Raw genomic sequence first — 18,635 nt, forward strand, 5'->3', positions numbered from 1 at the left:
CATGGATGTTTAAATATTGCAGTGTAAATCCAGAGTCAGGACCCGGCCTAACTCAAGGGCAAAGCAAAGTGCGATTTCCTTTTCCAGGACATCTCACTCTGCTTCACTCTAGAGTCAGCTCGGGCCTTGACGCCACATTTACAGTTACAGTGTGTAAATAAAGCCTAAAACCCCCTCTCTTCTGCACCAATTTAACCTCAAGCACAGAAGAGCGCAGAAACTATTTTCAAAAAAGGTGTAATGTCCCAAAAGTATTTTTGCCTAATTTGAAGACTGACAATGCGACACTTGAATTCCCCTGTAAAAGAATCTTGAAATCTAAGATTTGAAAGGTCCTCCCTGCTTATCAAGACCTGTGTAAGAAATCACACAACACCAGGTTATAGTCCAACAGCTTTATTTGAAATCACAAGCTTTCGGAGCGCTGCTCCTTCTTCAGGTGAAGTGGAGAAATGCATAAAGACACAGCTTATATAGTCAGAGAATCATGTCAGATGTTTACAGGTAACCTTTCCAACTGCCATTTATCGCACCTCGGCAGAGAGATAATCACAGCAGTCAAAGGTGCGAATGGTGTCCAAACAGGTCAGTCAGGGAAACATTACATCAAAGAACAATGAGGTGGGGTCACAAGAGGTCAAATATTGCAGATGCTGGGGTCTGTATGAAAAACAAAAAAACAGACAAAAAACATTTTTTTTGGCTGGAAATCACAACAGGTCCGGCCGCATCTGTGTAGAGAGAACAAGCCAATGTCGACTCGAGTCTGGATGACCCTGCATCAGGTGGGGTTACATGTAGCGTGACATGAACCCAAGATCTCGGTTAAGGCCGTCCTCATGGGTGCGGAACTTGGCTATCAGTTTCTGCTCGACGATTTTGCGTTGTCGTGTGTCTCGAAGGCCACCTTGGAGAATGCTTACCCGAAGATCGGAGGCTGAATGTCCTTGACTGCTGAAGTGTTCCCCGACTGGGAGGGAACACTCCTGCCTGGTGATTGTTGCGCGGTGTCCGTTCATCCGTTGTCGCAGTGTCTGCATGGTCTCGCCGATGTACCATGCTCCGGGGCATCCTTTCCTGCAACGTATGAGGTAGACAACGTTGGCCGAGTCACATGAGTATGTACCATGTACCTGGTGGGTGGTGTCCTCACGTGTGATGATGGTATCTGTGTTGATGATCTGGCATGTCTTGCAGAGGTTGCTGTGGCAGGGTTGTGTGGTGTCGTGGTCGCTGTTCTCCTGGAAGCTGGGTAATTTGCTGCGAACGATGGTCTGTTTGAGGTTAGGCGGCTGTTTGAAAGTGAGTAGTGGAGGCGTGGGGATGGCCTTAGTGAGGTGTTCGTCGTCATCGATGACATGTTGAAGGCTGCGAAGAACATGGCGTAGTTTCTCCGCTCCGGGGAAGTACTGGACGACAAAGGGTACTCTGTTGGTTGTGCCCCGTGTTTGTCTTCTGAGGAGGTCTATGCGATTTTTCGCTGTGGCCCGTCGGAACTGTCGATCGACGAGTCGAGCGTCATATCCCGTTCTTACAAGGGCGTCTTTCAGTGTCTGTAGGTGTCCATCGCGTTCCTCCTCGTCTGAGCAGATCCTGTGTATTCGCAGGGCTTGTCCATAGGGGATGGCTTCTTTAACGTGGTTAGGGTGGAAGCTGGAGAAGTGAAGCATCGTAAGGTTGTCCGTGGGCTTGCGGTAGAGTGAAGTGCTGAGGTGTCCGTCTTTGATGGAGATTCGTGTGTCCAGGAATGAGACTGATTCTGAGGAGTAGTCCATGGTGAGTTTGATGGTGGGATGGAACTTGTTGATGTTATCGTGCAGTCTTTTCAGTGATTCTTCGCCGTGGGTCCATAGGAAGAAAATGTCGTCGATGTATCTGGTGTATAGCGTTGGTTGGAGATCCTGTGCAGCGAAGAAGTCTTGCTCGAACTTGTGCATGAAGATGTTTGCGTATTGGGTGCGAATTTGGTCCCCATGGCTGTTCCGTGTGTTTGGGTAAAGAACTGGTTGTTGAAGGTGAAGACATTGTGGTCAAGGATGAAGCGGATGAGTTGTAGGATGGCAAGACCTGGGCCTAGCAATCATATCGCACCCGGAAACTGGCGTGCAGGGGGCGTGTCACACACTGCCTATGCCAATTCATGTCAATAGAGACAGCATGCAATTTTTGCGCTGCCTCCTAATTATAATGATCAGTGCGTGCAGCCAGCACTGCCTGCACTATTCATTGGCTGAACACCTATCGGGGGATCTAGGGCAGTAGGATAGGACAACTCAAGAGCCAGCTCTCTGGAAACCAAGGTTGCGTCCTGGTTCTTGTAGAGATACAGATGTTCCAGTGATTCATGAACAGAAGCCAGCTAAAGAAAGCCACACTACTCTGTATGTTCATCAATCAAGGTTACCTTTAACGATTTAACGTTGCACACAGCATTAAAACAGTTTACACAAGCATAAAGACAGCATCAAGCAATACATATCAGCATCAAGGCAGAGGAGTGATCAGCTCCCTCATAGCTCTTGAAGTTTCTTGTTCATGTTCTTGGATGTCCTTCCTCTAGGCGAAGCTTCATAAGGCTCCTCCGACTGCAGTGCCAGACCTGCCACGATGTCTCCATTTTATGTTGTTTCTGCCGGTTGAGGCATAAGTAAAAGTTAGGGGACAATCCATTTTGTCCAATCACAGTTGCTCGGCATTAATGAGGGACGGTTGGCTGTTTGTTGTGTCATTCAACTTCTTTGTAGGTTAAACTAGGTGGGTGCAACGCTTCACCCACAGCCTGTCCTTCCATCTCACGTGTTCCAGACTATGGAATGCGTAGGCCTCTGTTATCAGTGTCCAAACTTTCTCTAGACATGTCTTGTCCTTCGCATCGATTTCTAATGGCAGCAGTCTTTAATCAAGACAAAAGCAAAATACTGCGGTTCCTGGAAATCTTTAATCAAGGATTGTTTAAGTTTACTTACCTACATAGAAACATAGAAGATAGGAGCAGGAATAGGCCATTCGGCCCCTCGAGCCTGCTCCGCCATTCAATGCGAACATGGCTGATCATCCAAATTCAGTACCTTGTCACTGCCTTCTCTCCATATCCCTTGATCCCTTTAGCCTTAAGAAATATATCTAACTCCTTCTTGAATATATTTAATGAATTGGCCTCTACTGCCTTCTGTGGTAGAGAATTCCACAGGTTCACCACTCTCTGGGTGAAGAAATTCTTCCTCATCTCTGTCCTAAATGGCTTACCCCTTATCCTTAGACTGTGACCCCTGGTTCTGGACTCCCCGGCCATCGGGAACATCCTTCCTGCATCCAGTCTATCTAGTCCCGTTAGTATTTTATAAGTTTCAATGAGATCCCCTCTCATTCTTCTAAACTCCAGCGAGTATAAGCCCAATCGACCCAAACTCTCCTCATACGTCATTTTTGCCATCCCAGGTATCGGGCTGGTGAATCTTCGCTGAACTCCCTCCATGGCAAGAACATCCTTCCTCAGCTAAAGCAACCAAAACTGCACACAATACTCCAGGTGTGGTCACACCAAGGCCCTGTACAGCTGCATCAAGACATCCTTGTTCCTGTACTTGAACCCTCTCGCTATGAAGGCCAACATATCATTTGCCTTCTTAACCGCCTGCTGCACCTGCATGCTTACCTTCAGCGACTGGTGCACAAGGACACCCAGGTCTCGTTGCACTTAACCTTCTCCAAATCTATTGCCATTCAGATAATAATCTGCCTTCCTGTTTTTGACACTAAAGTGGATAACCTCGCAGTTATCCACATTATATTGCATCTGCCACGCTTCTGCCCAATCACCTAACCTGTCCAAATCATACTGGAGCTTCTCGGCATCCTCCTTTAAGCACACACTCCCACCCAGCTTTGTGTCATCTGCAAACTTGGAGATATTATATCCAATTCCCTCGTCTAGATCATTAATATATATTGTGAATAGCTGTGGTCCAAGGACCGATCCCTGCGGTACCCCACTAGTCACTGCCCACCACTCGGAAAAAAAACCGTTTATTCCAACTCTTTGCTTTCTGTCTGCCAACCAGTTCTTAATCCAAGTCAATACCTTGCCCCCAATCCCATGTGCCTTAACTTTACATGCTAATCTCTTATGTGGGACCTTATCGAAAGCCTTCTGAAAGTCCAAATACACCACATCCACTGGTTCTCCCTTATCAATTTTACCAGTTACATCCTCAAAAATTCTTGTCCGATCCTGTCACTGTTTTCCAAGTGCTCTGCTATTACATCTTTTCTAATGGACTCTAGCATTTTCCCCACTACCGATGTCAGGCTTACAGGTCTATAATTCCCCGTTTTCTCTCTACCACCTTTTTTGAATAGTGGGGTAACATTAGCTACCCTCCAATCCATGGGTACAGTTCCAAAGTCTATCGAATTTTGGAAGATGACCAGCAATGCATCTACTATTTCTAGGGCCACTTCCTTAAGTACCCTAGGATGTAGATTATCAGGCCCTGGGGATTTATCGGCCTTCAATCCCGTCAATTTCCCTAACACCATTTCCCTACAAATACTGATTTCTTTCAGTTCCTCCCTCTCATTAGACCCTATGTTCCCCAACATCTCTGGGAGGTTATTTGTGTCCTCCTTTGTGAAGACAGAACCAAAGTATGTATTTAATAGGTCAGCCATTTATTTGTTCCCCATTATAAATTCCCCTGATTCTGACTGCAAAGGACCTACGCTTGACTTCACCAATCTTTTTCTCTTCACATATCTATAAAAGCTTTTACAGTCAGTTTTTATGTTCCCTGCAAGCTTACTCTCATACTCTATTTTCCCCCTCTTAATTAATCCCTTTGTCCTCCTTTGTTGAATCCTAAACTGCTCCCAATCCTCAGGTTTACTGCTTTTTCCGGCCAATTTATATGTCCTCTCCTTGGATCTTATGCTGTCCCTAATTTCCCTTGTTAGCCACGGTTGAGTCACCTTTTTTGTTTTATTTTTATGCCAAACTGGGATGAACAGATTCTGTAGTTCATTCATGCGATCTTTGAATGTTTGCCATTGCCTATCCACCGTCAACCCTTTGAGTGACATTCCCCAATCAATCCTACCCAACTCTTGCCTCATACCATCATAGATTCCTTTATTTAAATTCAGGACCCTAGTCTCTGAGTCAACTACTTCACTCTCCATCTTAATGAAGAATTCTATCATATTATGATCACTCCGACCCAAGGGGCCTCGCACAACAAGATTGCTAATTAATCCTTTCTCATTACATAATACCCAGTCTAAGATGGCCTGATCTCTAGTTGGTTCCTCGACATATTGATCCAGGAAACCATCCCGTATACACTCCAGAAATTCCTCCATCTTGTTCTTATCAGTTGTTTTGGGGCTTTTGCAGCTACTTCTACACAGGTTGTCTTTTCATTTTAAATTCACAGTGTCCCAGCAATTTAAATATACAATGTCCTAGGGATCAATAATCCTTTTTACACCCTTCATTCTGCTGCAGAGGACTCAAATACTGACTTTGAGGGACCAGGCTCCCCAAGAAGGCTGATGGACTTATATCAGGAAATGCTTACCAGACAGGCAAGCTTGTGCACAATGTTATGGAGCATGGAGGAGTCCAGCTCCACAAGTCTGAAAGCTTTGCACAGAGCATCGAGACCATTCTGTTTAACATGGACTGAGTAGTCAGCTCCATCATGATGGAGCATCTTATGACTGTTTCCATGGCAGCACAAGCTGTGACCTGGAAGCTCAGACAACTGCCATCTTGGCTTTGGGGGCCACTACTTAAAGGGGCTTCCAGGGCATCACAATACCCTTGCACTCTATTTCAAGCAGAGCACTAGGAGTGCTGAGGCAGCACTCCAGGAGAGTGGAGAGCACTTGCTGTAATCTCTCAGAATGACAGCATGTCTGCTACCTTGCCAGACACTCCGCCAGTGCCCTCGCTGGTGCCGCTCAGCCAGCCGGCCCAGTCTGCTGCAGCCCATGTCAAAGTGGTGCAGTCTGAAGCGGGGTCCTCAAGGCCCAGAGCTCACCCACTACGGCCATCTGAAGTGTCCTCAATGGAAACTCGGTAGCTTGCCACTTCCTAAGCTGTAGCAGCTGTGGAAGCACTTCATAGGAGCACTAGGATAGGAAAACGAGTGCACGGGACAGACTCTAAGGGCTTTCAGAAGGGCGATTAGTCATTTCTTTTGGTCGATGCTGACATGATTTGTTTGATAAATTTGTTTTTTCCTCTGGATTTGGTGTTGGTGTTTGTCTTTGTAGTGTAGTGACGATGAGACCAATTAGTCTGGAGTGAAGGGTAGTAAGGTTTGTGGTCCTTTTGGGGAGTGGGGAGTGGCGAGTGGTTGGGCTGATTTAGTTGAAGCTCTACTGGATGAATGTGTCTCTCAGAGTTCGGGTAAACAGTGGATTTGGTGGTCATTGCTTCTCCTCCTCCTCTTCCTGCTGCTCCTCCTGTACTTACTGCTGCTCAGGTGGTGGTAAGGGCTGGTCCCTCATGATGGTGAAGTTGTGCAGCATGAAACAGATGACAATAAATCTGGATATCCATTCAGGTGTTTAGTGCAAAGCTCCTCCGGAATGAACCAGCCAGCGGAAGTGTTGTTTGAGCAGACCGATTGTTTACTCGATAATGTTCCTTGTGCCAGTGTTGCTCTTATTGTACACCAGCTCTGCAGCTGTGCCTGGTTCCCTGACAGGAGTCATGAGCCATGTCTGGAGGAGGAGTCCCTTGTCGCCCAATAGCCAGCCTGTAACTTGACAATCTGGTTGTAATAAAGGCGGCACAGAGGACTGGCACATGATGAAAGAATCGTGACTGCTGCCAGGAAACCAGGCACACACCTGCATGATGCATTGCCTGTGGTCGTAAACCTGCTGTACGTTGAGGGAGTGAAATCTCTTTCGATTGATAAAGATGTCAGGCTGGTGATGGGGAGCATGCAGGGAAATGTGTGTGCAGTCAATGGCACCTTGCACCATGGGGTAGCCTGCAAAGGGGGTGAAGCCTAGTGCGCCCTCATCCTGCTTCACTCTATCCATGGGGAAAGTGATGCAGGTGTTCCTGCTGGTGTAGAAAGCCTCAGTGACCTCCCTGATACATGGGTGTACTACGTACTGGGAGATGTCAGCTGCTGCGGCCTGAAAGGAGCCCATGGTATAAAAGCTGAGGGCCTCAGAGACTTTGACAGCCACAGGCAGTGCTGTCCATGCCCTGATTCGAGGCTCAAATTGTGGCTGCAGCAGGTGACGTAGCTCAGTGACAGCCTCCTTGGTGAAGCGAAGGCGCCTCAAACGCTGCTCCTCCGAGAAGTTCATGTAGGAGAAGACCTTCTGTGGCTATGGCCTCCTGTACCGTGCCCTGCTCCTCCGCCTTCTCCCCCCTCTTCTGGGAGCTTCTCCTGTACTGTTGTGTGTTCCTTCCTGCTCCCTCTCAATCTCCGGTTCTAAAGGCAGCCCTAAGAGACCACCCATGTCTCCAGCCAAACTATTTGTGAAGCAAAGAGCAACAACAGTGCAAGAGCAGCAACACCTTTCAATAGTGAGCATTCCCAAGGGATACGACACACCAGAAAATGCCTAGAAGTCAAGCAGTAGCCAGAAATACTAAACCAGTAACTAACCTGTAAGTATTGCATGATCCCTTTAAATAGCGCTCGTGAGGGGGCCTTCCTGCTGGTTAGCATCACGTTGTGCTGTGCGAGTTCAGCACCTGGCGAGTGAAGCGCTGGGGCAATCGAAAATGAAGAACAGGTCCTGCTAGAAGCACAGGACCAGGATTTACATACATTATTCTTGACTTCGAATATTGCCGGCATGCACGCCTGCTGCCAGCGTGACCTGCTCTACCAATGTGGCGGGTGGCGCACTTCTGGCCGGAAGTCTGCGCGTGCTTGCTACTGTCTACATTGAGAGCTTAGTATGTCTTAGTGCCTGAAAAATGGGCGCTGTACGGTCGAATTTCAAGGCCCTGACATTTACATCCTCTGAGGATGTCACATACCTAGTTGAACAGCTGAAAGAGGACAGTTTCTCAATGAACCTGGGGTGTCAAAAACTTTTGAAGACAATAGAAATGTCAAAGGCTCCTGCTGTAACTACATGATGGACACCCAAGAGAATCAGCCCATTTCTAGACCATTAAATTGAGGGCATTACAAATCATCCAGTTTTGATCTAACAAAATGGGAGACCAGATTGTAGGGCCCTGCAATTGAAATATTTCAACAACTTGTGATTCACAATGTTTTCCATGAGCAGGTTTCTCATGGGCACAACCCCAAATCTTACCATGCAACGCATTGGTTTATCAATTCACAGCAGCACGCAGGCACCATCTCACCCCTTACTATTTACTTCCAGATTATGTTGCCTCGTTCGGGGGCGGAAAATTGAAGTTGCTCATTTTCAATACTAAATTTTGGGCTATATTCATTAGTGAGAGGATGTGACAGTCTGGCTATAAACTATATGACAGAACTTTAAGCTTCATCTAATTTTTTTCTTGAAAGAAACAAGCTATTGAGCGCAAATGAAATCTTTTTTGTTTAATAGCGTGATAAATGAAAATATCTTGATCGTTGTGTTTTGCAAATTATTTCTGTATCCTGTTCAAACCCCGTCTCCAAAACGTAAAAGACTAATTCAAAAAACAGCTTCTTCTCTAATAAATTTGTTTCCTTCCTCATGTTTTACATTGCAGACCTCCAAAATTACACATTGCAGAGACAATACATAAATGTACTTGAAATTATTATATTTTGCATTAAAATGCATGGAAATTTATAGGAGTCAATCTAACCAAGCCTGTAGCTCTGTTTATAAAGTAACTATAAATCATGACAGCACTTCCAATCACAAACATGTCGCTCATTCTTCAGATAAAAATGTGCTTTAACAGGGCAATGCACTTGACAAACAATTTCTCATATTCATGAGGATTACCATCCCATCTCAGGGCGAGCCAGACTAGTATTGAATTTATTTTTTCTTCTGAGGCGGTTGCCCTTCAATGTAAGGCAAGAACTTCCCTCAGATATTTGTAGACTCTGCCTAGGTCCTGTACCTTTGCTGCCAAAAAGACAATTTGTGGCTGATCTGTTTCAGGCTGCTTCCAATGCCCCCCTTTAGCCAGCCGCCAAGAACTGCACAATCACAAGCCAGCAACAAACCCCCATCCACCCCCACCGCCCGCCCCATCCAATCTTCTGTCCCTCTGTAGGGAAAGGTCATAGCCAATACTTATAGGTGGCAAGTGTTCCATGACAGATCATCAAACAGGCACAAAATTGAAGCCTCTTTGTGAAGAGGATGCAAAGAGGCTTCAAGGCGATTTAGACAAGTTGAGTGAGTGGGCAAATACATGGCAGATGCAGTATAACGTGGATAAATGTGAAGTCATCCACTTTGGTCGGAAAAACAGAAAGGCAGAGTATTATTTAAATGGTGATAGATTGGGAAATGTTGATGTACAAAGGGACCTGGGTGTCCTTGTACACCAGTCCCTGAAAGCAAACATGCAGGTGCAGCAAACAGTTAAGAAGGCAAATGGTATGTTGGCCTTCATTGCAAGAGGATTTGAGTACAGGAGTAAGGATATCTTACTACAGTTATACAGGGCCTTGGTGAGACCACACCTGGAGTACTGTGTGCAGTTTTGGTCTCCTTACCTAAGAACTATACTTGCCATAGAGGGAGTGCAGCGAAGGTTCACCAGACTGATTCCTTGAATGGCAGGACTGTCGTATGAGGAGAGATTGAGTTTAGAAGAATGAGAGGGGATCTCATTGAAACGTATAAAATTCTGACAGGGCTAAACAGACTGGATGCAGGGAGGATGTTTCCCATGGCTGGGGGGTCTAGAACAAGGGGTCACAGTCTCAGGATACGGGACAGGACATTTAGGACTGAGATGAGGAGAAATTTCTTCACTCAGAGGGTGGGGAACCTGTGGAATTCTCTACCACAGAAGGCTGTGGAGGCCAAGTCACTGAATATATTTAAGAAGGAGCTAGATAGATTTCTAGACACAAAAGGCATCAAGGGGTATGGGGAGAGCGCGGGAATTTGTCATTGAGATAGAGGATTAGCCCTGATCATATTGAATGATGGCGCAGGCTCGAAGGGCTGAATGGCATACTCCTGCTCCTATTTTTCTATGTTTCAAAAGCTTCAGTGCTTTTCCCTCTTTCAAAATACATCACCTTTTTCCCTAAACAAGGCATATTCCATCTTGTCTATATCATCTTTAACCTCAGGAAGCCTGCTCTTTACTGAGCTTCCCTATTTCTAAGTTTCCTTTTAATATTGCTCATTCGTTAATGACACACAAATAAATTTCCCCATCAAAGCTAACTTATCTGCTTCGCAATCTGTTCCTGCATTGTCAGGATTCCCCATATACATATGTTAAGGATTTCTTTTGGTAGATGCCCATGAAGTGTGTGGAGACCCGGCATGTCCATCAGCTGCCTGCATGAGTTCCAGCCTAATCCGTGCAGGTACATGATTGAAGATAGTGATGCCCCCAGTTCTAGTAACCAGTATCATTCTGTTGAAGGTCAAGAAACCCCCATATACAATCTATCCTAGATTTTACATTTTGGTGAAATAGTACACTGTCCTATTTGAACTTTGCTGGGTCCTTTTCCTTGCTCAGTTCTACCAGGTTGTCAATTTTGTTGTAGCCAATGCAGAAACCTCAGCATCTATCGCCACCTCACTCAGAGCCAATCAGAACTTAATCTTAGAAAATATTACCTCTCTGGAAAGTGACCAATTCTGACGTCTGTTAAGACATGCTGGGTTATCTCCTCCTGATCCATCCATAGACATCTACTCCAATTTATCCTATGCAAATAGTCAGAAGACATGAATGTTTGGTCTACATAATCACAGTGAAGGGACACCTTTTTTGTACTTGAATCACAATCCATTCTACTCTTCCATCCAGCAACACATCCTTATCCCAAGCACTCCCTACACATTCTTACTCTTCCCCCATTCTGTAGTGTATGTGCCTTTAAGAGCCCCATGTGTGCTGTAATGCCGGTAATGGCCACTCGGGCTATATAAGCCTGTATATTGTGTTGTATCCGTTAGTACCCCCCCAGACTTTGCTTAGTAAACACCTATGAACCAACTCCTGTCTTCAGTGTCTCTATCAACACACGGACACTACAGTGGCGACGAAGTGGAAACGGACTTACCTGCAATTCGGCAGCACCTCAAGGACATCGATTCCTCGGGCGTCCAGAAACTCAAGAAAGTGAAAGAAGCTGTGGTTTCACCAGCTGGCCAAGCTGGTGGCAGGTACTGCGCTAATCCTTCCTGGGCGTCAGGCTGGGGCTCCAGCGGCTGGCTCTACAGCTGGGACAAGCAGCGAAATCGGAGGCACAGAATCACAGAATCTACAGTGCAGATAGAGGCCATTTCGGCCCATCGAGCCTGCACCGACACATATCCCACCCTATCCCCGTAACCCCACGTATTTAATCCCCTAACACTAAGGGTCAATTTATCATAGCCAAATCAACCTAACCCGCACATCTTTGGACTGTGGGAGGAAACTGGAGCACCCGGAGGAAACCCACGCAGACACGGGGAGAATGTGCAAACTCCACACAGACAGTCGCCCGAGGCCAGATTGAACCCGGGTCCCTGGCGCTGTGAGGCAACAGTGCTAACCACTATGCCACCGTGCCCCCCGTGCAATAACAGACGGGGAGGGAGCACTCGGGAGATGGCCGGCGCTGCAAGCAGGTCGGCGTTCAGGCCTAGAAAGAAAGTCCGGCGGGAATGAGTCTCCAAATGTAAATAAATAAATAAATTTAAAAAAATTTTTTTTTAAAGAACAGAAACCACGGGAAACAGCTTTGTCATCGGCAGCAGCGGCGGGAAAGCGCGGGAAGCACCATATCTTTTCTGCAGAGAAGAAAGAAAAGCGCAGGAAGCGCCATATCTTTTCTAAGATGCCTAAGTCTGGCAATATTGATGCTTTTGATAGCGAAATAGAGGATTGGACCACATATGTGGAAAGAGTAGAGGTATATTGCACTGCAAATGGAATAGAAGATGAAAAAAAAGCTTCAGTACTGCTGAATCTAATGGGCGCAAAGACATACGGGCTGTTACGAAATTTAATCACTCCAGCCAAACCAAAGGACAAGGATTTTAAAGAAATTGTTGATACCCTGCAGGAGCACTTAAACCCAACACCACTGCTGATAGCGGAACGATTCAAATTCTTCAAGAGAAATCAACACAAGAATGAAAGTAACGCTGATTACCTCACCGAATTAAGAAAGCTATCAAAATACTGCCAATTCGGGGCAGGACTAGCAGATTATCTTCGAGACAAATTCGTCTGCGGTCTCTTAAGTGAAGGAACACAAAAAAGGCTGCTTTCTGAAAAAGATTTAACACTGGACAAGCTTTCAGTATGGCTGTATCATGTGAAGCAGCAGCAAGAGGAGCTGCAGAGATACAACAAAAGACACAGGACTTCGGCACCCATGAAATGACACAGGGTTTCAAAAGATGTTATCGCTGCGGCAGATCCACCCATAACCAGAGGGACTGCTGGTTCAAGGACAAAGCATGCAGGCAATGCGGAAAGATTGGACACATTGCACGGGTATGCTGATCTGGACAAAATAAATCCACAGACAGGAAAAAAAAAATCAATAAAGAAAAGTACAGAAAGGTACAAATGATGATGGACAGTAGCTCCGAAGACCAGAAAAGCGATAGCGACTCCAAAAACAAGAGACTAAGCTGTCTCAAATTACATAATGTACTTGCCAAAGATGATTACCAGACCATTTGGGTTACCCTCACGATAGCAGGGTCTCCAGTTAAAATGGAGCTAGATACAGGATCAGCTCTGACCGTAATAAATCGACGGGATTACGAGAGGCTATTTCCGCATATACCTTTAAAAGACACATCCATTATCTTAAAAACATATACGGGGCAGAAAGTATACCCCAAAGGAAAAATAAGGGTGCCTGTTGTATACAACGGCAAGGAAATACAAAAGTTGTATTTATACATTCTACAAGATGGTGGCCCACCGCTGTTAGGACGTGAATGGATCAGGAAAATACGTTTAGACTGGCACTCCATTCAGGCACTGACGGTGACCAGTAAGAAAAAAAACGATGATGACATCATACCTGAACGATTAAAAGACATCTTGGCCAACGCCAAAGAAGTGTTTCAAGAGAAACTAGGAACCTTGAAAGGCATCACCGCCTCAATAAAAGTGGAAGATGCAGCAATTCCCAAGTTTTTTAAAGCAAGACCAGTGCCATACGCAATTCGTCCAGCAGTCGAGGCAGAGCTGGAGAATTTGGAAAATGCAGGCGTATTATCCAAAATAGATTGGAGCGAGTGGGCAACACCCATCGTTCCAGTCATAAAGAAAGCATTGAATAATAATAAATCTGAAGAACAGAGAAAAATTCGCATCTGTGGAGACTTCAAGGTGACGGTAAACCCGATCCTTCACACAGTACCAGTATCCTCTTCCGAGGATAGAAGATATTTTCGCCTCACTATCCGGAGGGAAACGTTTCACCAAAATTGACTTGGCACAGGCATATCTACAGATGGAGGTTGAAGAGGCCTCTAAAAAATATCTCACGATAAATACACACAAAGGTCTGTACCAGTACAATCGACTAGTTTTCGGAGTAGCATCCGCTCCAGCTATCTGGCAAAGAGCTATGGAGCAAGTCCTCCAAGGGTTTCCGGGTACTCAATGCTACCTGGACGACATCCTTGTAACAGGAGAAAACGACAACGAGCACCTTGCCAATTTGGAGCAGGTGCTCACTAGGCTGAGAGAACGGGGCCTACGAGCAAATCGCCCCAAGTGCGAATTTTTCCAAAATCAAATATCATATTGTGGCCACATAATAAATGAGGAAGGGTTGCATAAGTCACCTGAAAAAATTGAAGCGGTCATAAAAGCCCCAGCACCTGAAAATGTTTCACAATTAAGGTCGTTCCTGGGATTAATAAATTACTATCATAAATTTTTACCGAACTTATCAACTCTTCTACACCCTCTTAATGAACTGCTACAAACAGGAGTAATTTGGAAATGGAATGAAGACTGTAAACGTGCCTTCCATAAATGCAAAGACTTAATCACATCCGAAGAAGTTTTGGCTCATTACAACCCATCACTGCCAATCAGACTGGCGTGCGATGCATCCCCTTACGGCATAGGAGCAGTATTATCGCATAAATTCCCTGATGGCTCGGAACGGCTGATAGCTTTTGCGTCACGCTCATTGAACTCAGCTGAGCGTAACTATGCCCAAATCGACAGGGAAGCACTCAGCCTGGTATGGGGAGTCAAGAAATTCAACCATTGCCTACACGGACAAAAATTTACCTTGTTGACTGACCATCAACCCCTCATCTCCATATTCAACCCTAAAAAGGGTGTTCCCATTATGACAGCGCAAAGGCTACAGAGGTGGTCCCTTTTTCTAGGGGCACACCAATACAACATAGAATACAAAGGATCAAAACAGCATGGGAATGCTGACGGTTTATCGCGCCTACCGTTGCCAACAGTAGAAGAGGCACCTACAGTAGACCCAGTGGAGATGTTCCACTCTACCATAGTGGAATGTCTACCAGTAACAAATTCTGCCATTGAAAGGGAGACAAGAAATGACCCGACTCTCTCACGGGTCTACGATTTAACAGTGAAGGGATGGCCAGCACATGGCGAACCACCGTTGCCAGCATTCTCGCAAAGAAGAGAACAGCTGTCAGTGTGCCGAGGAACCTTGATGTGTGGATCCAGAGTGGTGATTCCACCCAAACTCCAGGATAAAGTGCTAAAGGAGCTTCACGAGGGGCATCTGGGTGGGGTGAAAATGAAGAACCTAGCCAGGGCGTTTGTATGGTGGCCAGGTATCGATGGAGACATCGAAGAAATGACCAAGAGCTGCCTAGAATGCCAGAAGGTCCAAAACGCTCCACCACAAGCCCCTCTACATCTATGGGAGTGGCCCTCATCTCCCTGGCAAAGGGTACACATCGACTTTGCTGGTCCATTTATGGACTCAATGTTTTTAATCGCGGTTGATGCACACTCCAAGTGGCCGGAGGTAATAAAGATGTCCTCCACCACCACGGAAAAAACCATCACAGTATTAAGGACCATATTTGCCAGGAATGGGCTGCCGGAACAGATCTGTTCTGATAATGGACCGCAATTTGTGTCCGAAGAATTCAGGAAGTTCTTAAAAAACAATGGGGTTAAGCACTACACGTCCGCCCCATACCATCCCGCCACCAATGGATTGGCTGAAAGGTTTGTCCAGACCTTCAAGAAGGCCATAAAGGCCATGGGTAATGAAGACATAAAACTTCAGCACAAGGTGGATAACTTCTTGTTCGCATACAGGAATGCAACACATATGGTTACCAACCAAACTCCCGCCATGATGTTCTTCAATAGAAACCTAAGATGCCAGCTGGATCTGGTCAAGCCCAACATCCGAAGGGACGTGGAGAACCGGCAGTTTCAAGGCATGAATGAAAGGCCAACTAGAACCTTCCAGATAGGTCAACAAGTTTTGGTCCGGGACTACCGTACCGAGAAATGGCAGCCTGGAACTATCTGCACACGACTAGGACCGCTGATGTATACCGTGGACATTGGAGAAAGCATAATAAGGCGCCATGCTGACCAAATCATAGAGTCATCCAAAAAGGGACAACCTACACCACAACTCTATACGCCTAACGATGAAGTAGAGATACCCATATCTACCTCCGATCCGGTGATACTGGAACCCGGTGAACCCGACACTGGCATTCAAGCCTTGCCAAAAGAACCTACTACACCACCAGAAACTACTACACCACCGAGGCGTTATCCGGACCGAGTCAGGAAGCCTCCTGAGAGACTGACTTATAATTAATTAACTACAGCAATGTGTATATTATTTTTCTTCTAACATGTAATTAATAATTACTTAAAATATGATGTACTGGTTAGCTAAAAGGGGAGGAATTGTAGTGTATGTGCCTTTAAGAGCCCCATGTGTGCTGTAATGCCGGTAATGGCCACTCGGGCTATATAAGCCGGTATATTGTGTTATATCCGTTAGTACCCCCCCAGACTTTGCTTAGTAAACACCTGTGAACCAACTCCTGTCTTCAGTGTCTCTATCAACACACGAACACTACACATTCTTAGCGAGGTCTCCTGCCATAAAGCCATATCACATCTAAGCCCTTTAACTGGTGCAGGACCCTTTTCACTTTGAGTGGGGTAACCAGTCTTCTGACATTGTCACACAATTGATGTCAGGTGCCGTAAAGTTACTTTGCAGGCTTATGCAGTTTGTCAGTAATTGAACTATCTCACAAAGTAAATGCAATATCTTATCATTGGTACTAGTGTATGGGAAGGTTCAAGACAATCATAATGCGCATCTTGTCATTGGCATTGGTGAAGTGAAAAACCAATGAGTTGAAATTATGTTTGGAAAGGAAGAAGTTTAGGTATTTTAACAGTGTAGTTAATTATTTCATCTGTTTCACTATCACAGCCATCTACCTGTGCAAGCGGACAATGCAGAATAAAGCAAGACTGGAACTTGCAGATTATGAAGCCGTAGGTATACTAATTTTATAATCAGCAGTGTACTATTGTAATACCACACAGTCATTTTGAAAACTACTGCATGGATTCCAGTCAGTACTTGCACTAACATATATCAGTAATAAAAAGCAGAAACCTGTTTTCGTTTTAACACCAGACTATTCATTCTGCAGGAAAATTTGGCCAGGTTGCAAAGAGCATTTGCAAGAAAGTGGGAGTTCATCTTTATGCAAGCAGAGGCCCAAGTAAAGTACGTAACTAACAACTTTATGAATGTGTTAAATGAGTAGCCATTAGGAAATAACGGGATGTTTTTCATATGTATGTGCGAGTTGATCTCCCATAGATGATCTGGGGCACGATTGTAATACTTAGCTGCTAACCTGGCTCATGCTCAGATATTCCCTGTTGGGAATTGCTCTAAATACATCCTGAAGTCAATTAGAGTCTAATTTGTTGTTTTGCAACAAGTCTCTCTAGATTGGAAGGTCCTTAATTCCTCTCCTCATTATCACAAGGTCATGCAAAATAAGAACTAACTGGGTTTCCTGCCTTTGTATGCTTCTTTAAGACTGTACAGTTGTAATGTGTTAATGTTTTATGCAAAGTGATGTCTGGAAAGTGATGGACACTTTCAAAACTTCATGTAAATAAATATTTTCAAAACTGTAAATAAATCATTTTAGGACCAGCATACATCTCAGCTTGTGCCAGATGCTAACTGAAATGAGCTTTTTCCTAAATAATAAGATAAGCACAGATTACATTTTCTTGCATTTCCTACTGTTGGTGAAAAAGTCAGGGACCGCATAAAGTAGGTGTGTTCCCACTGAATTTGAAAGGACAGTATTTTCAGATCACTGCTCGAAGCGGCACAAGTGAGATCTGATATTTATGGACTTACTGCCATTTTCCTGGTGGCAATTTGCTAAAAAAATATATATTTTTGCTTCTACACAGCGAGTGACTCCATGTCACTGTGTCCCATGTTCAACTGTTTATAGGGAGGGGAAGTCACCAGGCAGACCTTGAGTGCCTTCGAGTAGCTCACCCAAGAGCAGCAATGGCACGTTCTCGACCTGCCTTTTTGACCAGAAATTGCTGCATGCTGCAAGGAAAATCTAAAGAGAGAGAAAGAAAATGTATTTTCAAATGGAAAATGAAGCGGAAAAATACTTCTTGACGTCCATTTACTGTAACTTAATTCAGACAGTGCCCCACCACAATCCTAATGACAGTTGTATGTTCCGTTACCTGTAATTTACATAATGCAGGCACGAGCACCGTCTTAGCCACTGTTAGCACTGAGGTTATAGTTGCACAATAACTTTAGGAACCTGGTTCAGTGGGTAGCACTCTCACCTCTGAGTCAGAAGGTTATGGGTTCGCACCCCACCCCAGAGACCTGAGCACATAATCTCCGTTGACACTCCAGTGCAGTACTGAGGGAGTGCTGGACTGTCGGAGATGTTAAACCTATATGCTCCTTCAGGTAGACATAAAAGATCCCATGCCACTATTCGAAGAAGAGCAGGGGGGTTCTAGCTGGTGTCCTGGCCTATATTTATCTCTCAATCAACATCACTAAAAGAATTGAATTAGTCATTTATCTCATTGTTGTTTCTGGGACCTTGCTGTGCGCAAATTGGCTGCTGCATTTCCTACGTCATAACAACAACTACACTTAAAAGGTACTTAATTGGCTGTGAAGTGCTTTGGGACATCCTGAGGTCGTGAAAGGTGTAATATAAATGCAAGTTCTTTCTTCTGACCCAGTATCTATTGTGTCAGTTTAGAGGAGCTGAATTCAGGTTCCATTGAAAACAAATGTGCAAAATATTTGTGCAGCATTGAAATTTATCCACAAAATGGTTGTTTTTAGTCTTCAATTGCAGTCTAATTAGTCCAACAAAGGCGGAATGTTTCATTGTAATGCTGTATGTGTTAAAAGAGAAGAATGATGTAGTAGAAGCTGCTCCGTGTG

General features: G+C 45.0%; 1 protein-coding gene across 1 annotated transcript in view; it reads left to right on the plus strand.

Annotated features, from left to right (window-relative positions):
- LOC147109571 (regulator of G protein signaling 6-like) overlaps positions 1 to 18,635 on the plus strand; it is a 112,957-nt gene that overhangs the window by 27,382 nt on the left and 66,940 nt on the right. The window contains exons 4-5 of the mRNA XM_086002323.1: positions 16,599 to 16,663; positions 16,825 to 16,901. Coding sequence (XP_085858449.1) covers positions 16,599 to 16,663; positions 16,825 to 16,901 — 142 coding nt within the window. The remainder of the gene's footprint in view (positions 1 to 16,598; positions 16,664 to 16,824; positions 16,902 to 18,635) is intronic.

Source organism: Somniosus microcephalus, chromosome 12 (genome assembly GCF_052327205.1).
Source record: "Somniosus microcephalus isolate GS21.2 chromosome 12, FLI_Smic_1.0, whole genome shotgun sequence".
NCBI lineage: Eukaryota > Metazoa > Chordata > Chondrichthyes > Squaliformes > Somniosidae > Somniosus > Somniosus microcephalus.